The sequence below is a fragment of the Sapajus apella genome, unplaced genomic scaffold (genome assembly GCF_009761245.1).
Source record: "Sapajus apella isolate SASKATOON/1434 unplaced genomic scaffold, GSC_monkey_1.0 scaffold37, whole genome shotgun sequence".
NCBI classification, from domain to species: domain Eukaryota; kingdom Metazoa; phylum Chordata; class Mammalia; order Primates; family Cebidae; genus Sapajus; species Sapajus apella.
Genome location: NW_022436977.1, coordinates 2,693,325 through 2,708,779, shown reverse-complemented (window position 1 = coordinate 2,708,779; position 15,455 = coordinate 2,693,325). Strand labels below are relative to the sequence as shown.

General features: G+C 47.7%; 1 protein-coding gene across 9 annotated transcripts in view; it reads left to right on the top strand.

Moving 5' to 3' along the window:
* Positions 1–15,455, top strand: part of TLN2 (talin 2) — a 458,983-nt gene that overhangs the window by 395,532 nt on the left and 47,996 nt on the right. For 8 of the 9 annotated variants that reach the window (XM_032297261.1, XM_032297255.1, XM_032297258.1 and 5 more), the window contains 4 exons: positions 1,083–1,202; positions 8,826–8,972; positions 12,222–12,388; positions 13,328–13,511. In XM_032297261.1, the coding sequence (XP_032153152.1) occupies positions 1,083–1,202; positions 8,826–8,972; positions 12,222–12,388; positions 13,328–13,511 (618 nt within the window). The remainder of the gene's footprint in view (positions 1–1,082; positions 1,203–8,825; positions 8,973–12,221; positions 12,389–13,327; positions 13,512–15,455) is intronic. The other variant, XM_032297263.1, reaches the window with a different exon arrangement.

Genomic DNA, 15,455 nt, shown 5'->3' with positions numbered 1-15,455 from the left:
GTGAGTTCCTTGGAGGCCACATCTCAGCCTGAACCTGGGTCATATCTTTGTACACATTCCTAAGATGGGGTGGACATTCCTGTCCTGCCTTGATGGATGGAGAGTCATTCAAGAGGCATTTTAAAAGGCTGTTTAAAATCAAGGTCTTAAAGGCCACGAAGAAAAAGACAGTATTGTTATCCAGAGCAAGAGGAGATGGAGCAGAGGGAGCCCCTTGATGAGGGACAGTGACATCCTTCTGGGTGGCAGATTAAAACTGCTTTTGTGAGAATTAGGTATTTTTGTCCAGAGGAAGAGGAAACAGTAGAAAATGGCATGCCAGCTACCTTAGAGAATTGAGATGCATCAGTCTGTGAAACAGAAAAATAATGAGTATCTTCATAATAAAGGTAGAACTTGACCATGTCAGCTACACACTACTCTTAACTAAATTTGTGGCTAAAACCTTGTCATTCTTTGTCACAAATTTACGGCAAAGCTGTGTCCTCTGTGAGTTTCTTCCTCCAAAACATTGGCTATGCATCACCTCCCATTCATGGTTTTCTTAACATCCCTCTCCTCATGCCCTCTCACCTGGGTGGGACCTGCTTCTGGCCACCCAGAGACCAGATTAGCCCCCCACAGAAGCCTGGGCCCAGGGGTGAGAAGCGCACACAGCTTGTGCCTCCTGGAGGTTTCTAGGGGGAATTCCTCTGGTGGCTCCCCAAGGCAGGGCTGGCCAGGGGCTGGTCTGCTCACCTGCCAGAGGGTGGACCCTGAGGGCTGGCTCCACACTGCACTGCCCAAACCCTAAGCATGTCCCCATCGGGCCCAGCCAGACCCTGTAACCTAAGCAGGGCCCTGTGAGGGCTCTGGCCTTTTGTGTGCAATGCAGCATGGGCTTGGCTTGAACTACCCTCTCCAGCATCTAGCCCCAAATGCAAGGCCTGGCCTTCACCCCTTAGGAGCTTAAAAGTGAATGAAACACTTTGGCTTCTAGTGATATTAACACGTGGTTCTCATGCTTTTCTCTGTGTGTATGTCTATGTGTGTGTGTGTGTGTGTGTGTATGTGTGTGTGTCTTGCTTGTTTTCTTTTTCCAGATGACTAAGTCGGTTACTAACCCGGAGGAGTTGGGAGGACTGGCTTCACAAATGACCAGTGACTATGGGCACCTGGCTCTCCAGGGCCAGATGGCAGCAGCCACGGCGGAACCAGAGGAGGTCTGCCACCTTAAGACCCCTATTTTAAGATGCACGCACACACTGGTGTCTGCTCCTGGGTATTTCTTCATAGCTTAGCTCTGCTCTAGAAGACCCCAGCCCAGCAACTAGAGCCTGGTTTATCCCCACCACTGCACAGTACAGGTCTTGACCAGTTAGCCCCAGGCTATGCTCAAGGCTCACTGCTCCTTATGGGGCAGACTGGCCAAGAACTGGGACATGGGCTTTCAGACATAAGGACTTTGTATACAATGTTCTGCCAGGTCCCCTGTCCCTAGACCCATCACCTGCTGTCTCTATTAGCATGCCCAAGTTTGGGGCTGCCATGTTGTCACTTCCTACTCCACTTAGCGCATCCCCCTCAATTATTCTTGTTTTCCCAAGATTCACAGAAGGGTTGAAAGATTCAAGTATGAGAATTAGCTATTCTGCTCCCTAGAAAGAGCTACTTTCATGAAATAAAGTCTTGCGTGAATATCCTGGGTGGCCCAGATCCCTGCCCCCATACCTCCTGTGGACTCTTTTTATTACTTCCATGCCTTTCCTAGACCAGGTTTCTTTAGTGGCCAGTGTAGACTTGGCTTTAGAATGCCTGCACCCATAGAAGTCTAACAGTAGCAAAAGTTGGGCCCCAAAGGCCACTTTCTAAGAGCTGCCATCTCTGATCCCTCTAATGGGGTGGTCCACTGGGAAGGACGCAGGTCAGGTCGGCTCCAGGGAGCCTCACCACATCTGTATCGGTGTGAACACAGAGGAGGAGTCCCACAGGAGGAGTCCAGGGCTAGGAGAACCACATGGCTTCCTACAGAAAGGAAGCTCAATTTAAAATGAAGATTAATGGAGTGGATTACAGGGACACTTGAAAGATAAAGGTAATTATATTCTGTGAAATTCAGCAAGCTGTTTATTGAGTGCAAACCCTGTTCAAGACGTTCCTAAATGAACTGAGCTGTCAAGGCAGAAAATTCTAACTGGTCTTCTCTTCTCCTTGTAGTGACAGTCAGTGTCCCCAAGTTACTCAATGTTGCTATTGCTCCTGAGAGTCAAGTCTGTCTTTTCAGAGACTCCCAGAGATACTACAAAAATGAAGACCCAAAACAAATTACTTTCTAATGTGTGGTAACAATGCATGTAAATAGGAGACCATATATATATGTACTTGCATACATATATATTTAGCATGAGATTACTTAAGTCTCTAACAGTACCTGCATTTTGAGATATTAGAATAATTGATTGTTTAGGCTGTAGCATGAATAACTGTATTTGCAATGAATGTGAAGTCACTACCAAGAAAAAGGAGTCATCAGTTACCCACATTGAGATTCTTTACACAGCCCTATCATTTTTTAAACAATAGACTCCCTGTGTTAGTAAGATCATCTAGATTTATAATTCATTTGACTACCCTATAATTTTGAAATCCATAAACAAGTATAAGGGAATTTATGTTACAATAGGGAAAAGTTTGCTTGGACAAAAGGAAAAAGTGGGCTGGGCATGATAGCTCACACCTGCAATCCCAGCATTTTTGGAGGCCAAGGAGGGTGGATCACCTGAGGTTAGGAGTTCGAGACCCAGCCTGGCCAACATGGTGAAACCAGTGTCTCTACAAAAAATTAGCTGGGCGTGGTGATGCATGCCTGTAATCCCAGCTACTTGGAAGGCTGAGGCAGGAGAATCACTTGAACCCGGGAAGTGGTGGTTGCAGTGAGCCCAGATTTTGCCACTGTCCTTTAGTCTGGGCGACAAAGTAAGACTCCATCTCAAAAAAAAAAAAAAAAAAAGGAAGAAGTGTCTGGCAAGGGAGGTTTGGATCTCTGTCCACAGAAACCTTTAAAAATGGAACCTACCACCATCTGCCTTGGTTAGTTTAACTGCTGGCCTCCCTGAACTGTGTATGGGGCCCTTTCCACATCTGAGTTCTTATAAACTACCCACCCAACGTGTGAAACAAGCAGATTTTTTTTATTGCTTTGGTTAATGACCCTGCATTGGTAGCAGCTGCCGTTTTCATTAAGGTTTTCCTTTTCACTGTTACATCTTGAGATGTATTTTGCATTCCAGACATGAGAGCACTGTGACCTGGAGTCAAAGGGGCAGAGAGAATATAAAATTTCCAGTGGCTTGCTAAGGAAAATTCTTTGTGTACATTTGCCAGAGAGATATTTGGGGGAAAACTGAGAAGGTTAGGAGATCCTTGAAGCAATGTAGTTCTTTATTCCAAGACCATGGAATTACTTGTGTACCCAAGAGGGCCCCCCATCACAGCATGTGAAAATATTTATATCCAGGAGAAGTAAGAAGCTGCCCCCTTCACTGCAGTCCCGCAGTCTGCTGTGCAAGGTCAGCATTTTGGTCTCTTCCAGCATGTGACAATTACGGGAAAAGTCACAGGTCTGCCCTGGAACATCAAGCAGGAGCTTTATCTGCTTTTTTTCCATGGAAAATTCAAACCTTTGTTAACATCACTGTGAAAACTTCTTTCTTTGGGAAAGTTAAAAGCCTCTGGCAGCTTTGCAATTTAAGATTAGTTTCCCCTTAAAAAAGAAGAAAGAAATTGAAATCCTATGAGCCACAACTTCTAAATGTAAATCCTGGGGAAAAGATGTAGCAATGACAGCTTTGTCTGGAGGAAAATGTGCAGTAACCACTTGAAATACTGGATGCCTTAAAAGCTGGCGCAATTGTTTGTTAAGCGCCTGTGGTGAGAACCACAGCCCTTTCCCCCAGATGAAATGGATGTCTGCTTTAGAATTCTCTAAAATTTTCCACCCCAAGACACACATGCTGGAGGTAGGAAAATGATGCCCCGCTGCCATTGGACCCCTTGTTTTATTAGGTTGGTGCAACAGTAAATGCAATTTTTGCCATTACTTTTAGTAGCATAAACCGCAATTACTTTTACACCAAACTAATAATATTTTGAGCCATGATCTCATTCTGTTGCCCAGGCTGGAGTGCAGTAGTGCGATCACAGCTCACTACAGCCATGACCTCCCTCCTGGGCTTAAGCAATCCTCCCACCTCAGCCTCCCAAGTAGCTGAGTCGACACGTGCGTGCCACCATGCCTGGCTAATTTTTGTATTGACAGGATCTCACTATGTTGCCCAGGCTGGTCTCAAACTCCTGCACTCAAGCCATCCACCTGCCTCAGCCTCCCAAGTGCTGGGATTACAGATGTGAGCCACGGTGCCCAGCCATTTTTTTCTTCCATGTTTTCTGTTTTTGTCAGATAAGTTCCATTCTTGCCTTTTCAACTTTCACAAACTATGCCAAGCAAATTATATTTGACCTGGTTTCAGATGTAGTTGTTTTTAAGGCCTAGGAAAAGCCAGTGTGTTTTGTTTTGTTTGAAGCAGTGAGGAAAGGTGATCAGGATTCCTTAGACGCCCTCCAACTGGATCACATCCAAAACTTCATCAAGACCAGGCTTTTCATTTCCCTCAAGGCACAAAAGCAGGAGATGATTTTCTCCATTTTACTTTTATTTCCACAAGAAAGGGATTGAGGGTTTTTCTTGAGGCTCAAGTAACCCTTATCTAAAGTTGCCAGTTTAAAACCCCACATTTTATGTCTTCAAGCCACATTCCTTTCTAATACACACTGGTAGTTCATTGGATCACCCTGTGGGCTGGTCATATTTATCGAGTAGTATTGCATGGAGAAGCTTAACATTTTTAAATTCCTTATCTGTTTTGTTTCTTTTTTTTTTTTTTTTTTTTGAGACGGCGTCTCACTCTGTCACCCAGGCTGGAGTGCAGTGGCGCACTCTCGACTCACTGCAACCTCCACCTCTTGGGTTCAAGCCATTCCCCTGCCTCAGCCTCCCAAGTAGCTGAGATTACAGGAGCATGCTACCATGCCCAGCTAATTTTTATATTTATAGTAGAGACAGGGTTTCACCATGTTGTCCAGGCTGGTCTCGAACTCCTGGCTTCAAGTGATCCACCCACCTCAGCCTCCCAAAGTGCTGGGATTACAGGCATGAGACTCTGAGCCTAGTCTAAATCTCATCTTTTTCAATACAGACTCAAAAAATGAATTTCCTCAGTGTCTCGTGCCTGTAATCCCAGCACTGTTTATTTGGCCATCCCATCAGCCTTGGGAATGGGGCATAGCTTCCATCCTTATTCACAGGGGAGGGAACAAAGGCCCCTCAAGGCTAGTGGGCTCACCCAGAGTGTCAGGTTCCGAAGGAGAAGGCAGAGCTGGAAGCAAGGTCCCCAGTCCTTTCTGCTGCCCTCACGGGTGAAAGGTTGAAAAAAGGACTGACTGGGAATCCTGAGATCCCATCCTTCCTCTTAGATTCAGCCCTCCTGGCCCATGAACATCAGTGGGTGAAACCCATTTCAACTTCTCATTGATAACACTGCATCCCTCTCGTGTGCTGTCCAAATAGGATTGTGTAGCCACAGATAAGAGATATGTGAGTCTCTTCTAGCAGCGTGGTTTCACGCCATGTTCTTTAAAACTCTGACCTGCAGAGGAAGTTCTGCGTGTTGGCTCCTAGTGTCACTTTTTAAACTTAACTATTGTTGAAACTGTTAGGAAAAACTGCCCTTGCACTCAGCCTTTCACTTATGTGGGTGGCAGAAAGGACCTTTTGAGTGTGATCTAGGCCTAATGGGAACCCCTTGGGGACCACCGGTGCTTTGCTTCAGGCTGCTGAGTAGCTTTGTGCTGATCTCAGGCTGGTGCTGCTTCAGCCTTGCCTGCAGTGGTCCAGAGCTGGGAGGAAACTGCTCTCCTTTGCTTCATCTACGCATGTAACAGGATTTTCTCAACACTGTGTCACCAAAGCAAACTACAGAAATAATTTGGTGGCTGAGACTACCTAGCCTCCATAATCTTATCTGTAAAACTTTGGTTCGCTCAGTCTTATTTTTGGCTTTTTGTTGGGTCAGAGATACACATTTTAACTCATAAAGGAAGAGCATACCAATAACCCATTACTGTTATTTATTCGACATATTGAGATCCACAGGAGATTAATTTGGAGAGGGACAGGAAGGGCTCTGCTGCTAAGTAGAAAAATCCAAGAAGTTAGAAAAACACTGATCTCCTGGGTAGAGCACTGTGCTCAGGATGAAAGGCCTGGATTCTCACCTAGTTTTGCCAAGGACCAGCTGTGTGATCTTAGGCAAATCATATCACTTCTCTGGGGCTCAGTCTCTTTGTCTATAAAATGGAGAAGTTAAACTAGTAAGATCTTTTTTTTACCTTGAAATCTATAAATGTTTCTAACTCCATTTTCTTCTTACATGACCTTTTCAGCAGCACTTCATCCTTTAAAGATCTGTGGTCATCACCGACCTCAGAGCCCTCGCCTCTAGAGTAGATTACCCTGAAATACTTAGGTTTCAACACTGTGGATCTGGAACACTTCAAGATCTGGATGGTTTAAAATTTTAATGGGGTATACCCCTGCTTCAGCTTAACATTATTTTCAAACCAACAAACATGTCCAGCAAACACATATATTTAAATGACTTTACATTTGTGTGGGCTGAATGGCAGCGTTTTCCCTCCTGAGTGACAGTCTTACTGCTGCACCACCCAGACCTGTGTGCAGAGCTGCCATGTTGTGCAATCCAGAGGCGCTGCTTATGTTGTATTCCGCATGGAGGTCATCAGCAAGATAGCCCTGCTTAATTATGAAGCATCTGTAGTCTGTAGCACCTTGTGTATGAAGGTATATAGAAGGCACCCAAAAGAAGCTTGGCTGGGCACAGTGGTTCATGCCTATAATCCCAGCACTTTGGGAGGCCAAGGCAGGCGGATCACTTGAGTCCAAGACTAGCCTGGTTAACATGGCCAAAACCTGTCTCTACTTTAAAAAACAAAAAAAAAATACAAAAATTAGCCAGACGTTGTGGTGGCCTCCTGTAATCTCAACTATTTGGGAGGCTGAGACAGGAGTATTGCTTGAACCCGGGAGGCGGAGGTTGCATGAGTTAAGACTGTACCACTGTACTCCAGCCTGGGTGACAGAGCAAGACTGTTTATCTTAAAAACAAAGAAGAAAGTCTATAAAGACACCCAAAAGGGCAGAAGCTCAACTTTCTCAATCACGAGAATATTCTACTAAATGGATTTAAAAATTCTTTGGGCCTTAAGGGATTAGAGGAAGAAGGTATTTTCCCTAAAAGCAGTGTTTCAATAACACGAGAAATAACAATTGCAGCACCCCTCATTCTCCAAAGTCACCCTTCCTTAAACCGTGACTAACGAGGTGGTATCAGAATCAAGCATCCAGGTGGCCAGAAATCTCACAGGTTTTATTCACAATACCTGAGATCTTTTCGTAACTATTCCTGATAGATGCTGGAAGGACAAGAGCCGCACCTTCTAGCTATTATAGATTCTTGAAAATAACACTGGCTCATGCTTAAAATTTTGTTTTGGTTTGGTTTTAGTTGCCTACCTGGGCTGAAAGGCAGATTATTTATGGCAGCGGTATTGATCAGACCAAAATGAAATTTGATGTGAAATGGGGCCGGAGGAATGCAAACTTCGTGGGAGGTGGAGGCGGAATTTATTACACCTTAAAGGAGATAGCTGGCAGCTAATCCTCAGTGGAGCCCATTTGGCCTCTCTTAGGCAAAGTAGCTTTTTTATAATCACACAACCCAGGAGTTACAAAAAGAATGTGTGCCCACTGAGCTTTTAGCTCTAAAAATGTGCCTTTTTTTTTTTTTTTTTTTTTTTGAGACGAAGTCTCGCTCTGTCACCCAGGTTGGAGTGCGGTGGTGTGATCTTGGCTCACTGCAATCTCCCCCTCCCGGGTTCAAGCGATTCTCCTGCCTCAGCCTCCCAAGTAGCTGGGACTACAGACACAGGGTACCATACCTGGCTAATTTTTTGTATTTTTAGTAGAGATGGTGTTTCACCGTGTTAGTTAGGATGGGCTCGATTTCGTGACCTCGTCATCCACTCACCTCGGCCTCCCAAAGTGCTGGGATTACAGGCATGAACCACTGCACCTGGCTGGTTTCCTTTTAAAGGAAATCTCAAACCTGGCCTGATAGAAGGAAGCCTGGGCTTGATACAGTTGCTGTCCCCATGGGGTACAGCTGGGGAAGGGGTGTTCGGATTGGTAAACATATCAATTTTGCAAAAATCTGAACACTTCAAAATATGCTTAACATGGAAACCACATTTTGAACCTCTCATTACCCTCAAGAGCTGCTGTGAAGAATAAATGAAATTAAATCCATTACCTGCTTAGAAGAGGCCTTGACATGCAATAGGGGCTCAGTAAATGCTTGTTGAATGAATATTATAATTGTCCCACAGAGTTCATCTCTTTAATATTCTTACTAGGTGGCTGGAGGAGCAGATAAGCCAGCTATAAACCCGGGAAGATACATATCAGGCGGGTATTACGCTCGGACCGCAACATACAGGCTAGCTAGGTAGAGACTGGGCATTTTATAGTCTCTAAAAAGGGAAGAAAAATCGACCAAATTCCATACTTCAACAAACACAGACTCCTAATAGGAGTGGAATTTTCCTAGCCAGGCTCCCATAGGACGTAGGAGAAATTTTCCACATAGGGAAGGCCTCGATGGCAGGGTCCATCACGCTTCTCCTTCCCCACCCTGGGCTTGCCTCTGCAGATTGGATTCCAGATTCGCACTCGTGTGCAGGACCTGGGCCATGGCTGTATCTTCCTGGTGCAGAAGGCAGGCGCCCTCCAGGTCTGCCCCACGGACAGCTACACCAAGAAGGAGCTGATCGAGTGTGCCCGCGCCGTCACGGAGAAGGTAAGGAGCAGCCCTGGGGTCAGAGCCACAGGAACTTGTGCTGGCTCTCAGTGATCTGTAATCAGGGACAAAAGCAGGAAACTAACCCAGCTGACTCAGCTGTCTCACCCCCATCTTCCCCACTGCCCAGGTTATTTCAAGAATGGGGCATATCAGGGAGCTGGGGTGCTCCTAGGCCCAGAGAATCTGAGGACTTAGAGGCACTCCCCCTTCTTGTAGGTCTGTCCCGAGGGCAGATTGTATTAAAGTCCTCATCAGCAGCCAGGAGCCCCTGGTCAGGGGAGGCCTGGAGCCGGAGCCCTTTCCTGCAACCCTTGTTGACATCATCTTCCTTCTCAAGGAGGCTCCTAAATGCTGAGGGCTGAGTCAGGAGGAATGAAAAGCCCTTTGTTGTGACCTCTTTAATTTACAGATGAGACGGTGAAGTGGGGGAGGGTTAAGCCACATGGGGCAATGGTGTACCTTTGTGAGGAAGCAGAAACTTGCACTGGGTTTTCTGACTCTAAAGACAGTTGTTTGTAGGTAGATTCCCATGGGGTAGTGAACAAGGCTCTAAGATCTTAGCAAAGGTACTTCACCTTTCCACACTCTGATTTCCTCATCTGTAAAATGAAGATAAAAATATATATCTGACTCATAGAACTGCAGAGATTTAATACGGTGATAGGTGTAAAAGTGCCTGGTACAGTGCCAGACACAGCTAAACATTTAATAAATCTAGCTACTGTTTTCTCCAAACTTTCCTCCAAACTTCTTTCCCCCAGGCAGCTTCTCCCAGTTATCCATGCCCCACTCGGAATGCTTCCTCATTCTCAAGTAGCTCTTTTGTTCTCCCCCAGTATTGGAGTGTTTTGCTTTGCTTTTCATCTGGGAATCGTTTTTCAGGTCACTGTTTTGCAGGCTGTCTGAGGTATAGGATAAAGCATCCAGGCTTGGTGGCTTTTCCCCTTCCCTTCACTCTGGTTCATAGGACATAGAGCTCTGTCCTGTTTAGAAACTTGGCAACAGACTTGAGGGGCGGGTAGGGGGAACCCTCAACTGGAAGCTGCTGCCACAGAGGCTGCTCTGTCCGTGGCCCTCCCCGAGGCCAAGCCACAGTCTGGCCTTCTCCGGTAACCCACAGGGCTGTCCAGCCTCCTGGGACTCCACAGACGAAATAAATCTCTCAGCTGGAGGAAGGCATTTGCCTCCCTTTCAAAGTCTTTTCTTGTTACTGAAGTTGTTCTTGCCAAGTTCCCCCATAAAAGGCCTTGTAGCAAGAGCACCAGGGAGAGAGGAGAGGGGTCCAAGCTGCATAGTGTTTGCAGGAAGACCGTGGCCAAGCAGCATGGTCTTCCTGTGCTGGCCTTGGCCCTGCTACCTCTCCCAGCTGTGGGTCCTGGATTTAGGACAGCTGGGAGGGATCACCAAAGGGAAGGAGGTGGCTAGTTCTTAGCAACTGGCCTTTGGACTGTTTCTTGCTGCGCATCCTGCCCTCTATGGTTTGTGGCTTGTTATATGCCTTGATGGTGTGTACAGTGCACCTACACACAGTCATGACTTACCTGCCTTTGTGTCCTCAGCCCCTGCGGAGTAGCAGATACTCAATAAACACCTGCTGACTTGCACACCTTTCTCAGAGGGTGGGATGCTATCTCTGGACTCTCTTTCACCCAGGCTAAGAATGTGTCTCCCACGCACATACACACCCCTGAAGGCTTCCAGTGATATCCTCTGAGGGGCTTTCCAGAACCTGGATACCTCATTTCCAGGCCAGATCTATACCAGTGTGACTTGTCTTTTCCTGGTAAGACCTGGTAGCATTTAAAAGAAAGTCAGGCAGATGAGGAAGAGAAACACTTCCATGTGGGCTGGTTGTGGAATGTGGTAGGTGCAAATGGTCCCTGTGCCTTTCCTGCCAGACTGTGTCCACAGCCTCTGCTGAGATCTAAGCAGCACAGGCGACACAGTATCTCATACTCTGTGCCCGTTGCTGACAGAATGACTCCCCCGCCCTGGTCTACATGTTTTGAGAAACACGTACACAATGTTGTCAGATTCTTCCCTGGGTCAGTCATAGTCAAGGGTGATGGGTGTGTGTGCATAGACATTAATACAAGGGCTCCTGGCCTCAAAGAGCCTCCAGCCACTAGCCTGACACATGCGATTTACACATGCAGTGGCCCTCCTCAGGGCAAGAGCAGTGTGCTGTGGAATCCCGGGAGGCAGGGCTCTCTCTGTAAGAGGACAGCAGGTGGGGGGGTGTCCAGGGCTCAGCTGTTTTGAGCTGTGTGAGGCACAGGATGATGCATCTGTGCTTGGTGGCTTTTCCTTCTTCCTTCAGTTTGGCATCTTGCAAGGCAAGTAGTTCAGTGGCTGGGGGAAAGGGGGAGGCATTGCAGGCAGAGCACAGACCCAGGGTGCAGAGGTGGGAGTGTTGGGGAAGTCAGGAGCTGGCGGGTGTGGTGAGAGCCAGGTGAAGCAGACACGTGACCAGAAAGGGAGCTCAGCCAGGGGAGACTGGGAAGCAGGGTGTTAGTGTGGTCAGGTTTATGTCATAGGAAAATACCTCGAGGCAGTGAAGATGTACGTGACAGGTGAGGGGTGACAGCACAGGATTTCTGACATGGAAGACAACTAGAGTGAACTTGCTGGACCCTCGGGGCACTGAAATGATGGATTGGGGGTGGGCGACAGCTCGAAGGGTTAGAAGTGGAGAGGTCACATGTACAGATCCCCTGTAGACTCCAGCCCTTCTGAGCTCCATGCTGTAGAATTTCCATTCCAGCAAGTGAGGGATGAGTGTTGGCAGTGGTCTGTTCCTACTGAAAAACTAATAAAAGGGGATGTAATCTCCACACCTTTCACAGGAGCCTAATCCTTTATCCCATTGTGTGGTTTCAGAAACATAGTAGTAATTGAATAAATAGCAGCATCTGCCCTCTACTGAGCACTTACTCTATGCCAAATGCCTTGCCAGACACTTTACAGATTTTTTTTTCCTACTTAATCCTCTCAACAATCTTGTTAGGCCAGAAATAATGGCCCCATTTTACAGATGAGGAAATTGAGGTTTGGAGAGGTAAAGAAGGTCACGTGGCCTGTAAATGGCAAAGCTGGTTTTCGGACTGAGATGTTGACTTCGGACGTGTCCTGTTAACCCCTAAGCTACATCAGCTCCTAGGAGAGAGTTCAGTGTTTTCAGAATCTGCTTTTAGGTCCTGTCCTCTCCATTTCCCAGCGCCCTCCACATTCTCTTTCTGTCTACAGGTCTCCTTGGTGCTCTGGGCTCTCCAGGCTGGGAACAAGGGAACCCAAGCATGCATCACAGCCGCCACTGCTGTGTCGGGGATCATTGCTGACCTGGACACCACCATTATGTTTGCAACAGCGGGGACACTGAATGCAGAGAACAGTGAGACCTTCGCAGACCACAGGTACATGGGGGTCCTGAACATGGAGAGGTTCAGGCAGGCCTGCCCCTGAAACTCATGATTGACTTGGAGACGCCACCTGGGAGCCAGAAACGCTGTTACCTGTTTTGATTTCAACAAGATGCACAAGCAGGGAAAGTGAACCATGTAATCAGAATCAGCCCCTTTTGCCAACCGTAAACACAGCGTCACGTTCGAGCTTTGCCTTTGATAGCCTTAAATCCAACCTCTCTAGCAAAGGACAGCTTTAAGACCTGCCACCTTCTGAGACAGAGGGCTATTCCTTGAACTGCTGGCCAACTGTAGCAGGATTGGGAGTGGCGGGGCGTGGGCATATTGCACTTAAGCCCTGTTTTGGGAATTGGGGCTCAAACCCTCTGTCTCTGCTGAGCTTGCACCGACCCTCTCTATTTGCTTCTCTGTCTATCTTCAGGGACTCCTGAAACCTCACCACATGTTTTACACCTTTCTTCTCCTCTGCAAGCTAAGGGCTGGGCTAGGGAGGAGGGTCCCAGAGCTCTGCTGTCCCTTCCCAAACACAGCCTTTGATCCTGGACAAGGTGCTTTAGCCCAAGTGTCCTCACAGTCACTGGAGCTATGAAGTATTCTGAGGGGCAGTGGGAGCCATAGAAAAGAAGCTGACCTTTCATTGAACTCTAGGGCTTGGGAAGGGAGCCAGGTTGGTGGGCCTGACTCTGTCACTGAAGTTTTCACGTCAGTGGGCTGTGTGAGTGAATACCAGGTGACTTTCTTCTCCCCCCAGCCCCCGGTTTTGCGTTTGTGCAAGATGAGAGTCCCTTGGTAAGGGGAAGTATAACCCAGCCCTTCTCTTCCTCAAAGCCCTTTAACAAAAGCCCCTGTGAGGGATTTCTTTTCTTCCTGAAGTAATCAAGCTTTGCCCCCTGTCTCTCCCCCTCTCCCCTGCCCTCCTGGCTCTCCCAGGGAGAACATTCTGAAGACAGCCAAGGCCTTGGTGGAAGACACGAAACTGCTTGTGTCAGGAGCTGCATCCACTCCTGACAAGCTGGCCCAGGCGGCCCAGTCCTCGGCAGCCACCATCACCCAGCTCGCAGAGGTGGTCAAGCTGGGGGCCGCCAGCCTGGGCTCCGACGACCCCGAGACCCAGGTACCAGCAGGGCCTGGGGAATGTGTCCTCCTGGCATTGCCATGAATGCTGCACACCAGGCCTCAGAAGAGGCCTGAGGCAGAACAGGAACTTTTGAAGTAGAGAATGTGTGTGTGAGTGTGCCCAGTTGGAAGAACCAGTAGGAGGCAGTCATCCAAGTGAGATGGGGGCACAGACTGTGGTGGCGGCCATGGCGATGGAGACCAGCTGAGGAATTTGAGAGGAGTCTAGAGGGAAGGCTTGGGCTGGCCTGGTGAAGGCTGGAGCACGGGAGCCTGAGGGAGGGGGAGGAGTCAGAGGCGGCTCCTTGTGCAGCCAGAGCAGGGCAGGGGAGCTCCCTGGAGGGAGAGCTGGTGTGGGCAGGGAGATGGAGGTGATGGACGTGCCAGAGCCACACGCTGGTAGAACTAGCGAGTGCACGTGAGCCTGCCCAGGCACAGAGCTGTGGGTTCAGGGACTGTAGCCATAGAGATAGCGACTGCAAGCACACAAGAGGAAAAGCCAGGGGGTCAGGGCAGAGCCCAGAGGAATCCAGCATTTAGGACCTCGTTACCACACAAGTGGCGGAGGAGACTGAGAAGAAGCAGCAGCAGCTGCAGGGAGGAAAGCCGTGGGTGTCATGTTGCCAGGATGCAGTGTTTCCACCCATCAGAGACAGAGTCAAGAAAGAGGGAAGTCTGGGAACTGGTTATTGGCCCGTTTCAATAGCCATTGGGTGCCATCGAGGACGTTGGTGTCGCCAGCTGCATGTGTGGAGTGGTGGGGCAGCAGCCCGATGGGGGTGAGGAAATGTACTCAGCACCTGTAGATGGCCCAGGTGAGAACTTGGGTTTTCAAGGAAGAGTGAGGACTGGAAGGCTAGGGAAGGACTCTGTGCTTCTGTGACCCCTGCTTCTGATATTTGGCAATTCCATTGAGATTACCTGTCTGTTCCTTGGTCTCCCTTCCCAGACCATTGCTCCTCAGGGACAGTCACCACGGTTTGCCCATCTTTGAAACCCGCACACCCAGCACAGCTCCTGGCACATAGTGGCTACTGGCTACTGAACAAGTATGTGTTCACCTATCGTTTAACTAATGGCCAACAAAAGTCATTAATAAATGGATGTCTGTTCCCAGAGTGCAAAATCTAAAAAAAAAAGAGCGAAACCTCTGTTCTCTCTATTCCCAGAACCGTCAAATGCCAGGCACTCCAGTTTTCACTGCTTAAACCATGCTCAGTAAACTAGTCTGTTTGGACAAAACTAGTTAGAAACCCCCTGCCATTCAGTGTCCCCAGGGGTTGCAGTGACTGTGCTGCTTCACTTGAGGCCATCAACTTGTTTCCTCACGGCATGACCCTAACTGCTGACATCCATGAGTGTAGCAGAGCTCCCAGAGAAAACAATCCTTATGCTACCATTTCATCCTTTCTGTTGAATTTCTGATAACACCAGAGTTCACACGGGCTGCCTTTTGGAATTCTAAGGGTTTGCAAAAATCTCTGCCTGTAGTATTGTTTTTACCCCCATGAAGGAAAGGACAGCTTGACGGCATATCCCAGGAGCTGGAGCCACGCTGCAGAAGCATACTTGCCTAGCCTGACTCAACTTTAGCAGAAGGGAGGCCAGAGAGGACTTAAGTCATTTAACACAGAGAAATGTATTCAGTTGCTGTAGAATCTTTTATTTTTTTCTTTAAAAGAAATTTTATTATAATTTCATCATACGCAAAAGTAGAATTTTAAAACGAATTCCTACATACCACCACTCAGCGTCAGTGATTGTCAGCATTCACCTTTCCATTTCCCTGTTCTCCTCACTTTTCTTTTTCCTTCCTTCCTTCCTTCCTTTCTTTTCTTGTCTCCTTTCTTTTCTTTTCTTTCTTTCTTTTTCTTTTTTCTTTCTTTTTCTTTTTTTTGTGACAGAGTCTTGTTCTGTTGCCCAGGCTAGAGTGCAGTGATAC